Source organism: Mixophyes fleayi, chromosome 2 (assembly GCF_038048845.1).
Source record: "Mixophyes fleayi isolate aMixFle1 chromosome 2, aMixFle1.hap1, whole genome shotgun sequence".
In the NCBI taxonomy this organism is placed as follows: Eukaryota; Metazoa; Chordata; class Amphibia; order Anura; family Limnodynastidae; genus Mixophyes; species Mixophyes fleayi.
In genome coordinates, this window is record NC_134403.1 from 23165397 (window position 1) to 23189060 (window position 23664).

General features: G+C 41.5%; 1 protein-coding gene across 4 annotated transcripts in view; it reads right to left on the reverse strand.

Annotated features, from left to right (window-relative positions):
• The window catches only part of DLG2 (discs large MAGUK scaffold protein 2), a 1188444-nt gene that overhangs the window by 850818 nt on the left and 313962 nt on the right, over positions 1 to 23664 (reverse strand). Inside the window, exon 1 of one of the 4 annotated variants that reach the window (XM_075198646.1) lies at positions 16853 to 17500. The exons of the other annotated variants lie outside the window; for them this stretch is intronic. Within the exon in view, the coding sequence (XP_075054747.1) occupies positions 16853 to 16894 (42 nt within the window). The 5' untranslated portion in view covers positions 16895 to 17500. Of the gene's footprint in view, positions 1 to 16852; positions 17501 to 23664 lie in introns of those variants that run through there. 4 annotated transcript variants of the gene reach the window in all.

Below are 23664 nucleotides of genomic sequence, written 5' to 3' on the forward strand. Positions count from 1 at the left end.
TCTTTCTGTCTCTTGAAGACAAGACTGTATTACAGTGTATTACATAATTCTGTAAGAGATTATAAGGCTTCTACGCAGGGGCGCACGGAGGATTGTCGAGGGGGGGGGTTCTCCCCGCCGACCCAAAAAAACACAACAAAAAAAACAAAAACGTTTTGCCAGCACTGTCCTATACAGCAGCCGCGGCGCTGTCTAAGAAGCGTCTGCGGCGGTGCTGTATAGGACAGTGGCCACTTAGTTAGCGCAGGGGGGGGGTTTCTAGAGACTCAGAAACCCCCCTGCGTGCGCCACTGCTACGCACACACTTATCCCCCCACAGCTACTCCTGGTAATAAATGAATTATACGCTCAGGCCTGCCCTGTGGTAATTGTGAGTTTTTTTCACTGGTTTTCCACCTTCGAACAACTGTATTGGTTTGTTCATAGTCCTGTCATTCAAATAAAAAAGTAACTAGACCCATGTGGTATCAGGAAGAGTCAGCGGTTTACACATATAGGTAAGTGAATGGGTTTGCACTAAGATTGAATAAAAGCAGATTCTTGAAATGGTGTATTTATTCCTAAATTTACGTATTTCTGATATAGATACGCTAAAAAAATGTATTTTAATTAGGGATGTTAATTAACACTGACCTCCGTGTTCTGGTTTTGGTTTTGGATCTGGATTAACTTCCTGTTTTGGTTTTGGCAAAACCGCCCTTGCAAGTTTTGGTTTTGGATCCTGATTTTTTTCTATAATCCCTATTTTTTGTTTTTGCTAAAATCACATATTTTTGCTTTCTTATCCCCCTACTTTATTATTAACCTCAATAACACTAATTTCAAGTCATTTGCAGTCAATTTTGACCACCTCACAGGTAACAATATTATTTATATACACTTTCAAATAAAGGGGCATATTCAATTGTTCCCATTTTCCGTCGCGGAAAAAGTATTACCCTTATTATGGTAATACTAAGCCCGATTTCAGCTCGCAGCTCCCTGAGTCGCGAGCTGAAATCGAGCAAGAAAGTATTTCTTGCTGGATTAACGTAATAACGGTATTTACACGCACTATTACCGTAATGACAATAATAGTGCGCGCGCTGCATTACTTTAGGCAGTAACGCTGACAATTGAATATGCCCCAAAGACTGCAGATTTAGAAGACCAAGCCTGCCAGACCTATTATTTCCATTTCAGCAATGACAATTAGCAATGGAGCAATGGAGCTCTCCTCTTTGTATGTTACCTATATAACACAGTACAATGTGACTGCAGATTTAGAAGACCAAACCTACCAGACCTAGTAATTCTTTCTATTTCAGCAATGACAATCAGCAATGGAGCAATGGAGCTCTCCTGAATGTCACTGGAAAATTTGAAGAACACTGCTGCCTCTCCTCCATCTTTTCTACCTAAGACGCTGCCCAACTGCACTAGAGACTGTCAAGAACTGTGCTACCCCTTCTGTGTCCCTCCGTGAAATGGCGCTGAATCGCCGTGGAGGGCGGTACTTATAGAATCCAAAGCTTGCGAGATCCGATGACGTAACAATGATGTTTTGTCTTGTTTTCAATTTCGAGGGCGCGCGAAAGTACCGAGCCGGCTCGGGTCGGATATGCTAAGTTCGGGTGTGTTTGCTTCTCAGGGAACCGAGCCTGAGCATCTCTAATTTTAATATACTATAAACTAAACTGTAACTCCTGAGAAAAATAGACATGTTCACCTGAATTAGAGCGTATCGTATTTCTGCCAATAGCCCTGACAGTGATGTGATTAGTCGGAATTCACTGGCGAAAGTTTCCTCTTCCATGGTATCTGTTCTGTTCTCCACTTCAGGATGACGATAACACATTAAATTCATTTTAAATAAAAACAAATAAATATTCTGAGATTAAAGCAAATTTCAATTCAGTAATATTTAAAAGTATTTTATTACATCTTTATTTTTTTTTGTGTAAAAACCTTTATTGTATTTATTTTTATTGAGTAAAATAGAGGCCCAAATCATGGCATTCAACCGCCTCATGTACGCACATCTGCATAGACTGGACCAACAAAGCGGTAATTTAATGCTTAGCGCACTGGGCCTGGAAGCTGACCATGGCTTAGCTGCCTCGGTGAGATTTTTTTAAATTAATGCCGTCAATAACGGATTATTTATTGCCCCAATATACGGCAATAAAAAAATCAGATTTATCATTGAGATGGGGCTCTTAATAATAAATCGATCACAAAGTCACAACATATATATATACAAGTTAACCCGTGCATGATACTCATGCATTCTAGTCAAATCAAGCCACTTAAGGTGTTAAAACGGTTCTTGTCATGCATTTGGGCCTAGCCCAGGCCTCCTCAGGGGAAAAGCGTTACTTCCCGACGCAAGCGCCCTTTTTTAACGTGGTTTTGTCCACATGTCACCACCTCATCATTTTTCTCCATCACCTCATCCTTCATCTTCATCGCCACATCCTTCATCAAGCTACTTAAGGTGTTAAAAACTCCCCACTGTCAACACCGGCAACCACCAACCACTCCCAACTGTCACTTCTCCTTCAAGAAATATATAGGTCAGTGTATAACTCTGCCCAGCAGGTGGCGCTGCAGCTTGTTTTTTTCTTTTTCCACACACGCCACTAGGCATTTATATATATATACAAGTTAACCCGTGCATGATACTCATGCATTCTAGTCAAATCAAGCTACTTAAGGTGTTAAAAAGGTTCTTGTCATGCATTTGGGCCTAGCTCAGGCCTCCTCAGGGGAAGAGCGTTACTTCCCGACGCAAGCGCCCTTTTTTAACGTGGTTTTGTCCACATGTCACCACCTCATCATTTTTCTCCATCACCTCATCCTTCATCTTCATCGCCACATCCTTCATCAAGCTACTTAAGGTGTTAAAAACTCCCCACTGTCAACACCGGCAACCACCAACCACTCCCAACTGTCACTTCTCCTTCAAGAAATATATAGGTCAGTGTATAACTCTGCCCAGCAGGTGGCGCTACAGCTTGTTTTTTGGGTTTTTTTCACACACGCCACTAGGCATTTATATAGTAGATATATATATATCTATCAAGACTCACAAGAAAAAAACGGAATTAAAAATAAATAAAAAAAATAAAAAAAATAAAAAAATATCACCAGCACCCATTGTTATTCTGTATATATGTCCTAGATGAAATTCCTGGGGCCGATTCTTTTTGAGCAGACATTGGTAAATCACATAGCACGATTTCTCTATAGCCTGGAGGCAATTCTTTATATCTATTCTTAATTTAGATTCACTACATGTATTTAAAATGTGATGTGCCCCCATCATCAGCATCATTCATCTATTTAGCGCTACCAATTCCGTATCATTGTACAGAGAACATTTGTCATTCCCATCAGTCCCTGCCCCACTGGAGCTTACAGTCTAAATTCCCTAACACACACACATGCAGATACACACACACCGGTTAATTTTGTCAGCAACCAATTAACTAACACATTCCACGGCGACGTAACATCACAGATTTGCCCTCACACCCACAGAGATGCTCATATTAATCCGTTATTTTCAGGTACCCAGAAATGAGCGAACTCCGACATCACCATGATCCCGATGGGCATCTCACTGTGGGGAGATGATATCCCTCCGTAACATCATTTAGTGTGCTGCGTAAGTTAAAATGTACGAGTACACAAATACAATATCAATTGTTATAATGAAACCTAGGGGTAAATTTATCAAGCTGCGGGTTCGAAAAAGAGGAGGTGTTGCCTATAGCAACCAATCAGATTCTAACTGTCATTTATTAGAATGTACTAAATAAATAACTAGAATCTGATTGGTTGCTATTAGAGATGCTCAGGCTCGGTTTTCTGAAAACCGAGCCCACCCGAACTTAGGGGATCCGAGTAGGCTCGCGAGCTGGCTCAGAATCTCCACGCGTCCTCGTATTAGAATCAAAGCTTAACGTCATCGTTGCGTTGTCGGATCTTGCGTGTTTTGGATTACATAAGTACCTCCCACCCCAGGAGATCCAGCGCCATTGCACACACAGAAACAGGGGTAGTAGTGTTTTTGTCACTCTCCAGTCTCCAGTGACATTGCTCAGTGCCATTGCTCACACAGAAACAGGAGGGGTAGCAGTGTTCTTGTCACTCTCCAGTCTCCAGTGACATTGCTCAGTGCCATTGCTCATACAGAAACAGGAGGGGTAGCAATGTTCTTGTCACTTGACAAAAATTTACTGGAAATTATTGGAAATTAATGTTATTGAGGTTAATAATAATGTAGGGATAAAAAAAAGAGCCAAATTATGTGATTTTATCCAAAACAATAGGGATTTTAGAAAAAAATCGGGATCCAAAACCAAAACACACGAGGGCGTTTTTGCCAAAACCAAAACACGAAGTTAATCCAGATCCAAAACCAAAACATGGGGGGTCAGTGAACATCTCTAGTTGCTATAGGCAACATGTCCACTTTTTAAAACCCACAGCTTGCTAAATTTACCCCCCTATGGTCTTCATACAGGTGGTGTAGATGTCTGCCATATATCCTTTTTTAATGTATATAAGCGTTACATTATTATATACAGCGGTATGGATATATAATACAGTACAACTCTATTCAATGGGTCATTCAGGTAGTTTCTGCAAATGTCAAAATCACTTCACGCACAGTGCTCTGTGCAGGCAAAATACTCATCAGAAAAGAATCTGCACTAATACTGTTATTACACTTGCAACGGACTGTATAAAGCATGTGTTATAGGGTTTTAGCGGTGAATGGGTCAGTTAATTGACTCATTCATTCTGCAAGGTCTTGGAGTGGCAGCGCTCAGTAATTGCTTGAGAGCTGCTCCGTACAGAATGACCCGCACAGCAATGTAATCCTTTACCAGTGACAGGGTTAATGCATGCAGTCCTTAAATGTAATCATTTGAATGAATAAGTATTCAGCAGCAACACACGTCTAGACGGCATTGATTGATTTAGCAAGAGTGCTGACCTGTTTAGGGAGAATCCTAAATAGCACAAATAAGCCTGAATGACATTAATAGAACAGTTTGGGATTTTCCTTTTCTTTTTTTAACTTCAAATACAGTTATTATGTTGATGATTTAATTATTTATTGTAATTTGCTTATTTTTTCTTTTAAAGTTCATAGTTAACAACTGTGCGGGTTTTGTAGGAATAAATAATAATAATAATTTTTAAAGATCTTAAAATTTACTCCTAATTCCTATTAGGCATTAACTAGAATCACTTCCCTGTGGAGAGTCAGACTCAGTAGCAGGATAAAAAGGTTGAGATAGAGGCCAATCCGAGAATGTCTGAATCCCAAAGGAAGTTTTTCTGGATTAGATAGAGATCGGGTTTTCAGAACAGAGGGCCTGATTCATTAAGGAAAGTACTCATTTTTTGGACAAAACCATGTTGCAATGCAAGGGGTGTAAATTCATTTTTTATTTTGCACATAAGTTAAATCATACTTGCCAACTCTCCCGGAATGACCGGGAGACTCCCGCATTTTGCGAGAGTCTCCCGGACTCCCGGGCGAGTGTGGCAATCTCCCGAATTCTGCCCACTTCACTAGGAAGTGCCCCACTTCCTAGTGAAGTGGGCAGAATTAGATCCCAAACGCTGCGATTCCCGGTGAATCGCGGTGTTTGGCCCCCGAAATTACGCGATTTTGGCCGCCCCGCCCCCCTCACGCCCACCTCCACTGACTGGCTCCCGGAAGAGAGCTGAAGAAAGTCGGTAAGTATGAGTTTAATACTATCTTTTTTTCCTAGATGAACCTTAAATTTCAGTGTACAAATAAACTATGAAGTATTTGCATGCTACATAAAAAAACAGCCAGTATTTAACTTATGTACAACATAAAAACGAATTTGCACCTTTTGTATTGCAACATGGTTTTGTGTAGAAAACTTAAGTAAGAAAACTTACTCAAGTTCTTGCTTCACTTCCTTAATGAATCAGGCCCAGAGAGCAGATCCGAGATATTCCTATGAGGTGCATGTGCATGGAGATGGCTGTTGTTGTATAATATGGCTATAAGTCTTAAGGGTAAATTTATCAAAACTTCTAAAAAGGAAAAGTGAAGTGTACTATTAAAGTCATGTCAGGACAGTGCTTCCGATAGGAGGTTGTCCCGGCGATGACACTTTTCTAATGACAGCTCTGGTGTCAGGCACCAGGCTCTCAGGTCCTGTTGCTTACCCCTTTGATGTCTCTCCGGATCTCTCCAAAATCAGTACATGGGCGCTGCCATATTGGATTCAATCACTTGCTCTCTCTCTCCGCCAGTCAGAGTGCTGCTTCAGTTCAGCTGACTGCAGCTTCCAATCAGGGGATAGCAGTCTCCACTCCAGGGTTCCCTCCGAAACCAGTTCCTGGGCGCCGCCATCTTTGATCCGTACACCTGATCCCTCTCAGCCAGTCAGAATGCTGCTTCAGTTTAGCTGCCCTCAGCCTCCAATCATGTGATAGCAGTTAGTATAAAGGGACTTCCTGGAGCCCTAATCTGTTGCCAGTGCAACGCTGATTCCTCAGACGCCAACCTGGTTCCCAGCAGTCTGCAGTCTTCTCAGTATTCCTGCTCAGACAGGGCAGTCTGAAATCCGATCCAGCATTCCGGTTCTAGTCCGGTCCAGCATTCCGGCTCCAGTCCAGTCCAGCATTCCGGTTGTAGTCCGGTCCATCATTCCAGTTCTAGTCCAGTCCAGAATTCCATACTAACATTCCGGTTCCAGTCCAATCCAGCATTCCGGTTCCAGTCTGGTTCAACCTTCCGGTTCCAGTCTAGTCCAGCAATCCGGTTCCAGCTTTGCTAAATCTGACCACCATCTTGCTATTCTTCACTACTTGCCAGTCTCCAGTACCATTCAAATTCTCTATTCTCCTGAATTCACAGCAGCCACCATCTGTACAAGTCCTTTCTCTTCCATGCAAAGGAACCTAATCAAGCCACCCATCTTTTTGCACGTAGTCAACAGTTCTGATCCAGAGATACAACCCAGTCCGGGTACAGACAGATTCTCAGGCGTGACATCTGTGTTCTGACATGGAATCATTACTGTGGATGGGAGAGTATGAACACTGCGGAGAGGGATCTGAAGATCTCTCTTCTGCGGTGCTCTCCCTATAGGATTGGATAGCTAACACCATCTTCATCTTCCACGTTCAGAGATAACTATTGTAACTGTATTTATAAGAGTTCCTGAACATTTTTCTATATATATTGAAAGAATTGTATTGAACTCTTGTCACTTTTTCCGTGACCTAATGCATTATCGACAGAGAAACTGCAATTTAACACAGTGACAGAAATATATTTTATATATTTTTTTAAATTGTTCTCCTGTAGTTTGCTGTCCCAGAAATTGCACTCCCTGCGGCGACTGGTTCAGTGATCCTCATTAAACAGCTGTCCCTGTTTCTGTCAGCTCTTGAACTTCTGATCTCATCATTTTGTTTTATCACATCTGTGTCTCTGTGTAATACAACCAGAGCCGTTCCTCCCATGAGGGAAGATGAGAACAGAATCTCAAGCGGCGTTATCCAGGGAGCAGCGGAGGCACCTCACCTCCTGGTCGTTCTTACTTTACCTCTCCCAGTGCATTATTATTATCATTATTTTTTCGTAGATTTGTAAGGCGCCATTGTACTCCTCAGCGCCATACAGTAGGGAAAACAATACATACAAAAACAGGGGCATACAAGGTAGACAAAATAAATGCAGACATGAAAACAAAGGGTATGGAGGACCCTGCTGATTAGAGAGCTTATATTCTAAGTAGAAGAGGGCACAGCTGAAACAAGAGGAGTAAATGTGTCTCAGAGTGAAGATTAAGACAATTGTGAGGGTGCATTAGTGTGAATAGTGTTATTGGGGATAAGTTCTCCTCTAAAAAAGAGATGGGTTTTCAAAGAGCATCTAAAGATTTGAAGGCTGTGGGAAGTCTGGGCGTGGTAGGGAATTCTATAAGTGGGGAGCAGCACGGGAGAAGTCTTGTAGGTGGGAGTGAGAGGTGGTTACCAGAGATGAGACAAGACGCAGGTCAGAGGTAGATCTAAGAGGGCGGGAGGGAGAGTATTTTGATATGAGATTTGAGATCTATGCAGCGGTAGTGTTGTTGAGGGCTTTGTAGGTAAGGGTGAGTAATTTGAATTTGATTCTGCATTAATAACTATACCCTGTATACAGATGGGGAGAGGGTCTTAAAATAAATATGGTAACTGATCCAAGACACATGAGTGCATATTTCTAACAACAAACCCGATGGGTACGGACACTCTTCAAGTTTCGGTGTTCAAAAGGGGTGTGACCTCACCCAAAATGGGCATGGCTCATGTGGATCAGGGGTAGGAGCTCATTTGTCATGTTCACTCCAATTCCTATGTTGGCAGATATAGAACAGTTTTCATGCCACATATTGCATACCTCCCAGCATCATAAAGCCGTGCCCACAATCCAGATAACCATATCCCCTTTCTCTGCTTTAAAAGCATGACTAAAAATGGGGACTGTTGGGTGTATTCTGTAAAGTTTGATAGGTTCATAGTTTGATATTCTATCAAACTATTACCCAATAGGATTCTGATGAAACACAGAAATAAACATCTATTTGGAGTCAAATGAGACAAAGTCGAGATTTATTGAATGTGATATAGTTCAGGTCATGTGCTCAATTTCTACCAGGTTGTGGTAGCTCTGCAATAAAGTCCATTAAAATCACCCATACATTCCATTGTATAGTAACAATACTGGCGACTTACTTGTACTTTTATCAAAATTTAAGTCATTTTTAAGTTAATTCCACTCAAATTTATTGAATTTTTCCCGAGCGGAGGTTCTTTACCGCAATAGGTGCAGGGCAGCTAGATTTGATCAATGTGAAAGGCTGAATCCGAGAGTGTGGATGCACACTATCATCATCATCAATATTTATTTATATAGCGCCAGCAGATTCCGTTAAGCTCTACATTTAGGACTACTATGAGAGTTGTATGGGGGTTCTAGAAGGGACCACTCAGGTACCCCAGGCAATAGGGTGAACTGATGCATATCACATGCCAAGCCCAATGAGGAGCACCAGCCATCCGCAGACTCAAAGATTGGTCCCAAGGAGAAGAGGAGATAGTGAGATATCTCAGGAGAGGATTGCCACAGGCCCCCATCTAGCAACATGACGCTTCCCCCACCATCAGACTGTGCTGATGATAGTAAGAGATGATGTTGACCATAACCCACATTCTCCCTGAGCTGGGAGAGACTGAGCTGCAGCTGGGAGTGGTCGACCTAAGGGCATCACCAGGCTGGTATCATGGAGGACACAATGCCACAACACGTAGATGCAAACAATGGTTACATGAGTAAAGTATTATAAGAAATTGTACATATATGTTGGCCTAGCTATACTATTTTATTTATTTTATGTCAGTTATATGATTTCAAAATATTCGGCAGGGCTGGTCAGTCAAAGAACTTAATTCAGGGCCTTTACTATCAGTCTCATCCTTGCCGAACCATAAACTGAACCATTATACAATACAACAGACTTGCAACATCTGTCACAGCACAAGTAATTTAATAGACCTTCCATTACTACACATCATACTTGCCAACTCTCCCTGAATGTCAGGGAGACTCCCTGAAATAGGGGTGATCTCCCTCACTCCCTGAAGAGTCTGGTATTCTCCCTGATGCTGAGCCAGTACAAGACGTGGTTGGCTTCGCCATCTGTGGCATGATGACACAGTTCACAAATTGTGTCCTATGTCCATGTATTGATGCCTATGGAGGTGGCCATTTTCATGGAGACCAAGATTTAATCAAAGACTGAAAGGTAAGACAACATGACTACAGTAATGGAGACAGAAATGTAAAAGATACTTCAGTCTCTAGAGATTCATTAGCTGCTTTTCTTTAATGCATAGTTGCCCTGCTCTCCTGGAATGTCCGGGAGACTCCCGCATTTCTAAGAGATCTCCCGGGATCAGGGCAACCTCCTGGTTCTTGCCCCCGCATTATATAAGTTGGGGGGTGGAGCTTAAAGACGCAAATATTGTTTCATCTTAGCCCCTTAGGGCCAAAATGATGCAATTCGTCAAGCCCCGCCCACACACGCCCACCTGCCCCGGAATCTCCCTGAAGCCAGCGAGGAAAGGTTGGCAATTATGCTACACATCTGATATCTTGTCATCCATGGCACCCATGAAATGGATGCCTATGGAGCCCTACAGGATAGGTCACTGAGGGCCAGAGTCAGGATTTAGAGCAGTGTCACACAAGCGCCCCGGGTGCTACAAGGAGCCAGAGAATGAGCATTATTATTATTGTAATTTTATCTATAAAATGGCGAGATATTTCACAGAACAGCACAACACAAAGGGATAATAATAACCCCTGTATTATACCAGTAATAACCCCTTAGCAACAATAACCCCTTAGCAACCAATCACACGTGTGCTTTCATTGTCTAACTTCTTCTAGATAGATCAAATCTAATTGCTTATTGGTTGCTATGGGTTACATAGTAAATAATCCCCAATGAAAAAACACTAAGCAACAAGTGCAAAATACAAAGACCTCGTTCATCAGTTCATTCGCTCCTTAAAATGATTTATTATCTTTATCCTGTGCGTATTACTGTAATATAAAATCTAAACAGATCGCACACTATATTATATATATAATGAGGGAAAAATCTGAAATTTGACCCTAGAGAGACAATGTTTTCAATGGGCCGGTATTTCCACACCATACAGGATATATTTCTCTGTGTTTTCTTGAAACAACCGTGAATACATCCAGCTCACTGTGGTCGATCGAGGTGCCCTCTGGCGCTATTTTCTACTTTCTAGGTTATCTCGGCGTAGTGATATAAGTGCAGACACAACCTTAGACGTGCAGGAAAATTGTAAGGAAAAGTATGCAGCAAACCTTACAAGACATCACCGCCTTAAATGAACTTTGAATATAATTTCATGTGGTGCTATAGATCCAGCCATCTTGCATATTATTGTTTGGTATACAATGAAACCTATATTGATAGATGGGGGATAGAGCAGTGAAGTCAGAAGTACAGACAGACTGACTGACAGACAGACTGAACAGCTTGTGCATTAGACGATTCTTGCCTTTGGCAATATGAATATTTGTTTTTCTTTTCTTTCAACAATATAACAAATTGTCAATTCATTTGAGACTTTAATTTAGAAGAACAGGGTTTCGTCAAACGGGTTAGGAGATAATTGAGTTCTTCAGAAAATAATAATGAACCATTAAAAGTTCTCTAACAGTCTTGTGTATTGATTAGACTGGGTGACCCTATTTTTTGCCGGGTAATGAGATTTGAACACGGTAACATCTCAGCTGAGTAAAGAGAAACCAGCAGAACACAGCAGGACTGTCAAGTCGTATTGATCCGCAGAGAGTCTCATTTACAAGAGTCAATCTGGCTAAACGCTACAAAGCGTGCTCACACCCTAGTGTCAAAGTGTTTTCCAGTGTATTTGTATTTCCTATGTGGAAAAAGCCAGGTATTCTACAGACAGGGTCGTGCCTACCATATTGGATAGGGTCGCACATGACTAGGGCAGTAATGCTTGGGGGGGCAGGAAAAACATTTTTGTGTTCATATTCCTAATTTTACATTGTTACTCTGTCAGTCATGCATTTGCCCTGTCATGGTAAAGAAGAAAAACATATCTCCCGCAAAATTTGTCACACTGCGCATATCCACAACCTGCGTCGGTAATCTCAGCCTCTCGTATCCAACGCTTGCGGCTTATTGCACTTTGAGAGTCGGGTGAGGGTTGTTCACGTGCGAGTGCATGTACGGCATTGAGGCGACACACTTTGGTTACTCCCTTTGAGATCCCTCAGTAATTTTGGGACCAGTATAGTTGAAATTGATAGTTACAAAGAATTAATTATGAACCTACACAATGTGGGTGCAAAGTATGCACCTTACAAATTTGCGGGATGCATATATTTAAGGTTGCCCGTATCATAAGTTGATTGTTACTCAAAACGCAAGTGTGCTTGCTTACGCACATTTTTGCATACACATTTTTTTGCACACAACCCGAAATCAGTCCTGCCGGCTCTATATTCAAAGCTGGTGACTTAGGTAAGTTGATGTGGCTGTGGGGTGTCTGTATGGTTGTCCTCACCTAAGGTGGCAGGAGCCACAACAGCGGTACAGTAAGTGCTACTGTTACGGCTTCCTAGTACTATCATCAGCTTTCAGAACAGGCAGAAGAGGTCTTCATCTATAGCCGCCGCCTTTCCCGTAGCGTAAGATGTACTCACAGGTGCTTGGATGCCCCCAGGACTTATACTGAGAGTTTGTAAAAGCTTATGAGCAGGAACTGGTAGCATGGAGATAGGAGGCTGAGAGAGATAAGTCAAAGCACAGGATAACCAGGGCCAGGCCGGAGTTCGAGGGTCAGAGGAAAGCAGGGAGAGTAGCTGAACAGGCCGAAATGTCAAGACTGGCAGCAGGTAAGGACAGTCCAGGAATACAAGCCAGAGGTCAGGGGCAATCAGCAAACAGAGTCCAGCAAACAGGCCAATGGTCAAAACAGGTAATCAGGTGGTTGTTCACAGAAGAAGGAGCAGGTACAGCTATTGCATAGCAAAGACGCTTAAAACCAGCAGGGAGGCTGAACATGGGAAGAACACACGGACTCACACACAGCTAGCACCCTGGTCAGAATCCAACCCAAAGACCCAGCTCTGCAATGCAGTATTCCTCTCACTATAACAAAGAGCATTTAGTGGATTTAGATGGGGGTGCTATGCAATTCTATGCAGCATGTCTGTATCTCTACTCTGGCATCTATTTTATATTAGCTTACAGCATATTTAAATTGTTTATGAAGTGGCATAAATAGTAAACTTCAAAGGAACTCAGCTGAGACTCTCTCGTCAAAAAAAGTGAAATCTATCTCCATTCAATTCGGGTCTCAGAATATCTTCTATCATTTCCTAACTTTGAAGTCTGGTGATGCGAATATAGCTAGAGATTAATAATACAAAATAGTAAAACCTACAAGCAAAACACATGTTATTTCATGTAGGATTATTTCAAATTCATGAACTATAGAGATCACAGGTAATGTATCTAAACCACTGTAAAGTTTAAGCAGAATTTCCTCTACATAAAAGTTAAACAGCGACACCCTCTTGTGTCCAGAAACCCCCCCCCCCCCTATCTGTGAGATCATCTGACTATGTGTTGGTACCAGGTAGCCGTTATTGAATAGACTTGGGAGTATAAATTGTGGGTTTGAAAAAGTAGACCTGTTGCCTATAGCAACCAATAAGATTCTACTTATCATTTATTTAGTACATTCTACAAAATGACAGTTAGAATCTGACTGGTTGCTATAGGCAACACTTCCACTTTTTCAAACCTGCAGTTTAGTAAATATACCCCTTGATCTTGTTAAAATAGAACCTGTACCCAGATTGTTTGATGTAATTTTATTGCTTTAGTAAATGTTATCTTGTTTCTCCGTGACCCCATCTGCCCTGGCATAAGCATTGTAATCCACCCAGAGTCTATGCGCTCTTCTCTCTCTCTGAAGGTGCCAATCAGATCCAGACGTACACATGTCTGGATCCGATCGGCACCAGTAACCTTGGATAATGTCCGTATGAGTGGTCAGATGCGGCCATTGTCAGATGTCTTTTGGTGCCCAAATAAACTGTGGCAAATTAAGTAAGCCCAATCAGCTCTCACAATTGCAGCAAGTTTGGTCACCTTAAATGCAAACTCTACATGTGCCCCCGGTATTAGTACAGCATGAACAGTAGAAACCTACATAGGTGGAGTATCAAGCAGTATACACACAAAAGATGGAACATACTTTGGAATGCTATGATGTGGTATAAGTACCAACTATAGGTAACTGCAAAGCAACAAACCAGGATCTAAAACACTTAGAAAAGTATTGTATATTCATTTTTTTTTTTTTTATTGAACACAACATAGAGCTTCGTAGCATCAGTAGTAAAATACCAGGACTACAGAAATATAATAAAACAGTAGAAAGACAACAAAACAGTAGTTACATTCTTATTTTCCCACTACTTACAAATCTAACGCCAACCACGAACAAACAAAGCTACAGACTTTGGGAGAACCCACGCCAAGAGATCCAGCATGACCGAAAAAAATCCTAACTTTACTGCCAAGTTAGCAATTGGATGTAGAATTCCCCAAAAGAGGGGATGAAGGGTGTGCCCTCTTAGGAGATGTTGCCTATAGCAACCAATCAGATTCTAGCTGTCATTTATTTAGTGCACTCTACAAAATGACAGCTAGAATCTGATTGGTTGCTATAGGCAACACATCCACTTTTTCAAACCCGCAGTTTAGTAAATATACCCCTTAGATCCTTATCCAAACAGCTACAACAAGAACACTGAAATGCCTGTGTAACCAAGTTTAATGCAGGACACTTTAAAAGTTCATCAACTTATTTTTCACCCTCAATACATTTTTCCCCCTAATAAACACCATTGTCCATACATTGCAGTGACTGTTCCGTCTGAGCCATACTGTATATTATACATACAGAAAAAAGAAATGTAATCAATATCAGCTAACAAGCAGACATGGATCAAAACCTTTAATGATAAGTTACTATATCACAATCAAGCATTTTACATTATAATATTTAAAACTGATTTGTATTATTGTTATCGTTTTAGGTCCGTAAATCAGTGCTTTACTGTTAAATAATAATATATTAGCATCGAAGGCTAAAATCAGATATTATATGATGAATATTTTTAAATGAACTATAGCTGAAAACAGATGCACTTGCAGTCTTTGCATAATGCAGTAAGATAATAAGATAAGTTGCAGATGGAGCCCTATGCAAACTGCCGGTTGAATGTCAGACGTAAGGACATGTCTTGGTTCATAAGTGGAATTAAGGTCAGTTAAGTTCCAGGTTGACAGAAGTCATCTGTGTAGGTGAGAGTCATTAGGAGCTGTCTTGGTTGATTATCCAGTTATTTATATATTTTATCTCATAACCTTGCAACAGAATCCCAATACTAAGGTGCTACAGGTTTTTTACCCGATTATTGGACCAATCAGGCCATAAATGATCGTTAGGTCTGATATTGCATCAGTATGTATGCGCCCACCATCATGTTTTATGGTACGAAAGCACAACGTAGTGTTTCATTTGATTTTCAAAACAGAGTAAAAATCTCTATAAACGATGGAACAATTGCGGGCAAATTCTGCAGTGTGTAGACCCTCATGACCAGCAGATATCCATAGAGATTACAGAGTCATGGGGGCATATTTAAGAAAGCACGATAGTGCTTTTAACGGGACATTAAGGTCCCACAGTGTCCTCCGCAAATTTATTAAGGGGGCATCGTCTGCTGCTTTGCATTCCTCTTCGTTTTTGGGAGCAGTCACCATACAACAGAATGGTGACTGCTCCTGGCCGCAATCTAACAAGTCCCGAAAAAACATTTTTTTCGGGAACTTGGCGTACATCATCCGAATTGAAGAAATCTAATGCTGTCAGCTCTGCTCCGGAGAGCAGAGCTGGACAGCGCATGTGTGGAGGGATCACATGATCCCTCCCTGTCACTCAGCGCGCTCTCGCAGAGAGGGGATCTGTGTGCGCATGTCCAGTTCTTGGAACTGGACATGCGCAATTGAAGAGTGAAGAGAAGACCCGAAGACAGCGCTTCCGAAGAGGGGGGTAAGTATGATTTTTTTTATCACTGAAACAGCAGTTTTTCGGAACTGCTGTTTCTGTGCAGGGCTGTACATAAATGTGAGAAGTAGTTCAATCCTTATCATTGCGATAAGGATTGAAAACTACTTTTCACTTTATGTGAATATTGATAAATGTGCCCCTTTATCTTTTCAGCCAGTGGTTATGACAGATAAAGTAAATCATGTAAAACGTGTATAGTGTGTACACATGAATCGGCTGCTGACCGGGACTTTCAGTCCCTGGTAAAAATCATTAATGATATCGTATCGGGAGAAATTTTCTGTAGTGTGTACCCAGCCTAACTTGCAAACACAAAGATACAATGCCACCAAAATACAATAGATGATGATTGACGTCCGGTTAGAAGTTTATAAACAAGTAATATCTCAATGATTTCTTGAGTGGACAGTAAAATTATTTCTATTGATGTAAAGAATGCTGTTCACGCTTTATCTATCTCCCGAGATCATATGAAAAGCATTCAATGACTGAAAAGCCAAGTCTCGCCCACTTAATTCAAGTGCAAACTCTTCAATGCCAGGCTAGACCTTATGTCTTGCTTAGATCCTCGTGTGACAGGTTTCTGAAAGAGTAAAACTTCTGCATTCACAAAAACCACAGCCCCCTTGTGTAATCAATTATTCTGCACTAAATAAGTTAAAGCAACTGGCAAATATCACATAGAGACAGATTATAGACGTCTCACGTCTGTCTCAAACATTTCATTGAGCTCTGAAACTGTGGAACAAAAAGCAATGTGTGTAAACGTTATGGAGAGAAGCGAGTGGATTCGGAATTTAAAGCCTTGCAGACAATCGCTGAAGCTCTCCATTCATCACGGCCTAATTATAAACTGCATGCTTTGCAATCAGTTCATCTTTGCAAGCAGTGAATAAATCCGTAGCTGGCAGAGGTTCGTACAAAGGGGTCAATACACTACACAAGCCAAGCGTACAGTACAGTAAGACACAACGGAGGACTGTCACAACCACCTGTAATAGAAGATCTCCCCCAAAGTGACGATATTCAACGAGGAAGACATTTTTCTGCAGATGCTTTTCACATGTACATGAAGCCAAGACGGTATGTCATCTACTCTTACCTTGACGTTAGTTCTGAGTGCACAATAGCATGCAAAAAACATTGCAGGGAATAAGGAACATAGGGATCCCAAATCCAGGTCCTCGCTGCAGCACGAAGCACAGAGGGACGATCCTGAGCTTGTGCCTCCGTATCGCTGTCAGTTTGAAACTGCATTGATCTCTGCTTTCCTGACTTAAAAAAAGGAGAGCTTATGTCTTAAAGGAACTGAATGAAAGCATCAAATGTCTACCCAGCCTTAACGAGCTGCGTCCTATTGCCCAGAAATTTCAATGGGCGAAAAAAAAAATCAGCCTGGCAAAACTTAACCCGTCTTTCCTTCCAACCTGATGTTTAATATTTATTTTCGGAGGGTTTAAAACTAAGGGAGGAGGGTGGCTCTATGAAATCATTAAGGTGAGGATTTGCAATTTAACCCATTGTATTGGTGACTTGCTTTGATGTTTCTACGTTGAACATTTCACAAACTGGATTAATTTTGCACCAGGGAAATGAAACAGACATCCATTTTTTCTCCCTTCTTATGGACACTGCACAATTTATTTCCCCTTCGCTGTTCTTAAAGCGGTAACACCCTCTTAATAATGAGTATTCGTTCCTTCTCTTCCGCTCACTTATACATCATTTGCTTAGGGGCATCTGATCATTATCCTACTGCATTTGTTTCCCCTACCACAAATGAACTTGTCTCCCCTGCCTCACATTCTTTTTGTTCAATTACAATATAGACTCTCTAAGGATGGAAGACACTTTTGTTAAGATTTAAAAAAAAAATTATACAGAGGGTTTTAGGAACATGTTCTCATCCAGAGCTATTTTAATCGACCAGTCGCTCACGAACGCATCTGGCGCAGCTTGGAGGCCGGAAATTGTTAAAAAGACAAGAACTCCGCAATCAACTTTCCAAGAAAAGGCTGCCAACTGTTACGCCGTCCAAAATGGGCCACTTTGTCAATGCCAAGGACAATTTGGATGCAAACCCCTCACCTACACACAATGAGGGTCACTTAAGACCACTCTACAGGCGGTTTTGCACACAGTGGACCTCATTTAGAGTCGGACGCAAAGTCCATTTTAGGCGCATCCAACAAAAAAACACTATCACGCATGTGCAGAAAGCCCCAAATCCGCCTGCATCTTGGACGCAATTAACACTTGAGATAGCTTGCGACTCACTTACGAGAGAATGGAACGCGGAATTGTGAAGGCGTGATCATGTAAATAAATCCTAGTCGCAGTGAGGCGCAGACGCAACACACGTCAAAACAGGGCTAAAGCTGTGCGGCAGGAATTAGGTGGCGCAAGCGTTAGCTAGCTGCAGGAACTGCTCGCAGCTCCATAGGGTATTAAGAGTGGGATGCAACTGGGGTTGCTTGCACTCATAATACCCTACCAAGCTGCGGCACACTCACACTCCTACACTTCTTAAACGGACTTTGCGTCCAACTCTAAACGAGGTCCAGTGTGTGCTTCGTTTAGCGCAAACATAGGTTTTTGGAGCAAGATGGCTGCATTTGTGGAAGAGCAGGCGCTTGCCCAGGCGAAGTAGGCGCACTTGTGCATCACATTTTGCAGGACAGCAGAGAAACAAAATTTATTTTTGCGGACCAAGATTGTTGTAATAAGATAAAAGGCCGGTGTGAGAGTAATTCAGGGCATTACTTGCCATACACGGCAATTTCCACGATACAAAAGGGCTTAAATTCTGCACCTCCTCTGAGCTGGCAGGATTTGGGTCTCGTCTTGTACTTTTAATGCAACAAAACAATTCCCACATCCATGGGCCCATTGCATGTTCTACGTAATAATCATCGCTTGTGTTTGCTTCTACCTTATAGGGGTGCGAGCAAATATGAGTGATGATTTCAAACTGTATTTGTGCTCGATAATATTAGCCGCGAGGTTACTACGGAACCAGTGCTAATTATGGAATCGGACCCAAAGTGTAAAGTTTAAACTAAAATAAATAAAATAATTAAAAACACAGCAAGTGGGTCACCCGACCATAGTGAACACTAGCAGTGGGGCGGGTTGAGGATTTTGGGAGCGGTGCATGCTGCCTGTTGTTCAATTATTTAAAAAAACATACACAGTGCACTGTGCATGATAACTGTTTAATTATTGGTGGCAGATTTGAGCATTTAGTGTATTACATTAGATTACAAATGTGCTTCTACACCGACCGGGTCCATCCCATTGAAAAAAAAAGGACAAGACCCAACGTCCGCTGAGGAATGCATTTCTACATGCACTCTGATCAATGTTTTAAAAACAGTCCCCTCTCGTACATACATACTCTCAGTATATGTTTAAGCCAGAAAAAAATGTTAAACCAAGCAGTATTTTTGTATAAAAACAGACACGTTTATTTAATTGAATGGGGTGGTACTAAGGGGTAGATTTATCAAACATTCTAAAAAGGAGAAGTGGAGGTGTTGCCCATATCAGATTCTGGCTATCATTTATCTAGCACATTCTAGAACATGATACCTAGAATCTGATTGGTTGCTATGGGTAACACCTCCACTTTGTACAATTTGGGACAAATGGTGAGTTTGTGAATTCACCATCTTTTAAAATGATACCTGTGACTATAATTATTATAATTATAATTAGCTGTTCCCTTCACACCATCATATACTAACTCCTCAAATGACATTATCAGCCCAAATTTTATCCTTACACCTCATGACATAATGACACCCTCCTTCCATCAAGGTTCGTCCTAATATATTTTCCCATCTCACCGACATTATTTCATCATCAGTCCTCTAAAACCCATGCTCATTACTTTCAATTTGGGCGCAGGTGCATGCTGACACTTGTAGTACCACATATGTGCACTGTAAATGGTGCTCCCATCGTGAAATAAAAAGTGCTACCCCCCTCATAAATTATTATTGCCCCCATTTGCAATCAAATAGTATTGCTCCCATAATATAATTACATAAATAGTATTGCCCCATTAGTGTAATGTTAAAATAATATTGCCCTCTTAATATAGTCATACTTTAATATATTCCTAAAGCATACTTGCCAACTCTCCCGGAGTGTCCGGGAGACTCCCGAAAAGGCAAATATCCTGCATATGGCATCTTGCTCCTCAAAATGACGCGATTCTGGCCCCGCCCCCCGAAACAAAAAGGCATTTTGTCGTGGGGGCGGAGACAAAATGACACAAATTACCACGCAACGACCCTCCCGCCCTCCAACCACGTCCCCCTGCCTGGGATCTCCTGGAATTAACTTACCAAAGGTTGGCAAGTATGTCATAAAGTAATTTTGCCTCCATAAGATCATTATTATTTTTGTCCCTTAATCAATAAATAATGATTGCCCTTAGAAGTAATAAGTGTATAGATCAGATGGTATGTGGTTTCAGCTATCTCACCTCTCACAAACACTTATTATAACATCGCCGGCTGTTTGAGCTTTCCAAACTGTTGGATAATAAATCCTGCGGTTTGGAGATAAAACTCGACAGCGATGTGTGGATGATTTGAAAACCACCCAAAAAATGCTAAATTTCCCCCTAAATGTAATTTTTCCATTACAGATGACAAAATAAAAACATATGATTGGTTGCTATGGACAATAACAACTTTTCTATTTTATTAGACATGTTTCTCTTAGTGATGTAATGCAGATGCAATGATTACACAACAGAAGTGATTGTATGAGGTGCCATAATGGATGATTAATATAGTTAATTTAAATTTTGCATCCAGGCACCTAATGGAAAAGAAATGCTAAAATGCGCTAAGTAACCATGGAAACGCATCTTACGTCCCATGGTTGCTTAACACATTGGCTCCGCCCATTCTGTGACAATGGCTTCCCCCTATTCTGTGATGTCGGCTCCCATTTTAAATTGCCCCTTCTCATTACGTGACATCGGCAGGAGACTTTTGCTCGGGGCACAAGTAAGTCTCAGGCCAGCCCTGACTGTTGATATAAATTGGTGCTTCCAGCAACCAAAGACAGTCGCCAGTGACCACTTGTGTGCTTCAAAGACTTAAGGGAGGAGGAGCTTACTCTCCGTCATATTTGCCAAGATCCGCTAATGTCTAAACGTGTACTCGTTACCCGCGCACAATGGAAGTGGCCATATTGTGGTCTGTACTAATAGTCATGAAAAAGCATCCTATCAAATCAATAGGAGCCAGTGACATCACTATTTCCCAGTGAACTGAATATTGGTGAAGCCCACATCGCCATCTCGTGTAGCCAATTTTAAATCAGTGATAAGGGCAGCATGGTGGCTCAGTGGTTAGCACTTCTGCCTCACAGCACTTGGGTCATGGGTTCAATTCCCAACCATGGCGTTATCTGTGTTGAGTTTGTATGTTCTCCCCGTGTTTGGGCAGGTCTCCTCTGGGTGCTCTGGTCTCCTCCCATGATCCAAAAACATAGTGGTAGGCTAATTGGCTGCTATTACATTGGTCTATGTGTATATTAGGGAATTTAGACTGTAAGCTCCAATGGGGCAGGGACTGATGTGAGTTCACTGTACAGCGCTGCGGAATTAGTGGCGCTATATAAATAACTGATGATGATTGTCTAGCGCACTTTAAGAGAACTCAACAGAATAGCTCCACACATCCATGAATAAATGATTTCCCTGTAGTAGAGTAAAATAAGTATATATTTGAGTTTTCACATTGTTTTCTCTTTCATCTATTATCTATTCTTTATTAATTTTTTTTGCTTTGAAAAAAACAACAATAAACAACATTTTCACTGGGTCACACAGATTATTCCTCAATTTCCCCTATTTTTCTTTCCCATTGAGTATTAAATCATTACTATAAACAAGAGCAGACAGTTAAAATGTCATTGACAGCAATAAATAATTGAACATGTTTCGTTTTGATCTCCTCTATTCTAAACAGTCGCCTTCTCAGATTTATAATCATTGGAATTAAGTTATAATTACATTAAAAATTCATCTTGGACTCGCAAGAGAGTTTGCTGACCTAAATATCGCACAGCCCTGGATTAGTGGCTCATGTTTAATTCCGGAGATGGCAAAGAGTGTTTGGAAGAGTTTTTAAGCCACGTTTCTGCGATTCTAAGCAAAAGTTCTGTCGTACAGCTGACAGCCCTGACCAGAACGACTGCGGGATAATCACACCTGTCAATACTTATTGTAATACCCCTAAAATGAAATGCTTGCTGCACACCAAGGGGCAAAAACAGTTACTTTTGAGGAATGATATAGGCAGACTTGCCAACTCTGCCGGAATGTCCAGGAACCTCCTATGTTTCTAGAAGTCTTTGCAGACTTCCGGTTACATCTGCAGGTAGTGGGTGGGTAGAGACCTGGCCGCTGATATATGACAAGCCCGGCGAGCTTCTGTGGGGCAGGCATTATGACACAAGTCGAGGTACCCGAAACTAGAGATGCTCAGGCTCGGTTCCTCAAGAACTGAACACACCCGAACTTAGCAAATCCGAGTCGGCTCGGTACTTTCGCGCACCCTCGGAATTGAAAACGAGGCAAAACGTCATCGTTACGTCATCGGATCTTGGATCTCGCGAGCTTCGGATTCTATAAGTACCGCCCTCCACGGCGATCCAGCGCCATTTCACAGAGGGACACAGAAGGGGTAGCACAGTTCTTTGCAGTCTCTAGTGCAATTGGGCAGCATCATAGGTAGAAAAAAAAGAGGAGGGGTAGCTGTGTTCTTCAAAGTCTACAATGAAATTCAGGAGAGCTCCATTGTTTCATTGCTAATTTTTAATTGCTGAAATAGAAATAAGAAGTCTGGCAGGCTTGGTCTTCTAAATCTGTCGTCACATTGTACTGTGTTATATAGGTTACACACAATGAGGAGAGCTCCATTGCTACATTGCTAATTGTCATTCCTGAAATACAAATAATAGGTCTGGCAGACTTGGTCTTCTAAATCTGCAGTCTTTGTTTGAAAGTGTATGAAAATAATATTGTGACCTGTGAGGTGGTCAAAATTGACTGCAAATGACTTGAAATTAGTGTTATTGGGGTTAATAATAATGTAGGGGGGAAAAATTCAAAAATATGTGACTTCAGCAAAAAAAAGGGATTTTGGAAGAAAAATCAGGATCCAAAACCAGGGTTTGGGGTAGAAAAACCAAAACACGCAAGGGCGGTTTTGCCAAAACCAAAACAAAAACACGAAGTTGATCCAGATCCAAAACCAAAACCAGAACACGGGTGTCAGTGAACACCTCTACCCCAAACCCTGACGTTGTATATCTGCCCTCTGCATCTTCCAAAGGTGATGTCTACAAAATCGGTAAGTTTGGTTAAAGGTCAAGGTTGCTTTAAAAAAAAGTTGGTTCCGTTAAATCTATTAAACCTAAACATACATATTTTCATGACCACATGCTACCTTGAGCTTTAGTTTAGTGGATACAGCAGTGTCTGGAGTAATCCTGTTTAGTTTGGTTGCACTGGGTGACAAACACTGTCCTACAGTCTGCAGACTGCCTGACCCATTCTGTGTTACCTTCTCTGCCACTGTTATCTTTTAGCAGGTTGAATCCAGCCGTCAGCTGGTCCAATCGGGCTGCAGGAAGCTTGGTGAGGATGTAACAACGGAGAGACAGACACTATGTACAGTTATAATGCATCATGATAAGTGCACTTCTCTGCTGCAATCATTGCACCCTGTATTTTCAAGAGAAATAAGGCCAGAAAACTAGTACTGGGATTCACGGAAGCAACTATGAAAACTATATCCGAGGTCACCTTAATATGAATACTCCTCTCTTGTCTCAAAATATCTCCCAACTCGGCAACTCCGTTCTGCAAAAGATCTGCGTCTCTCA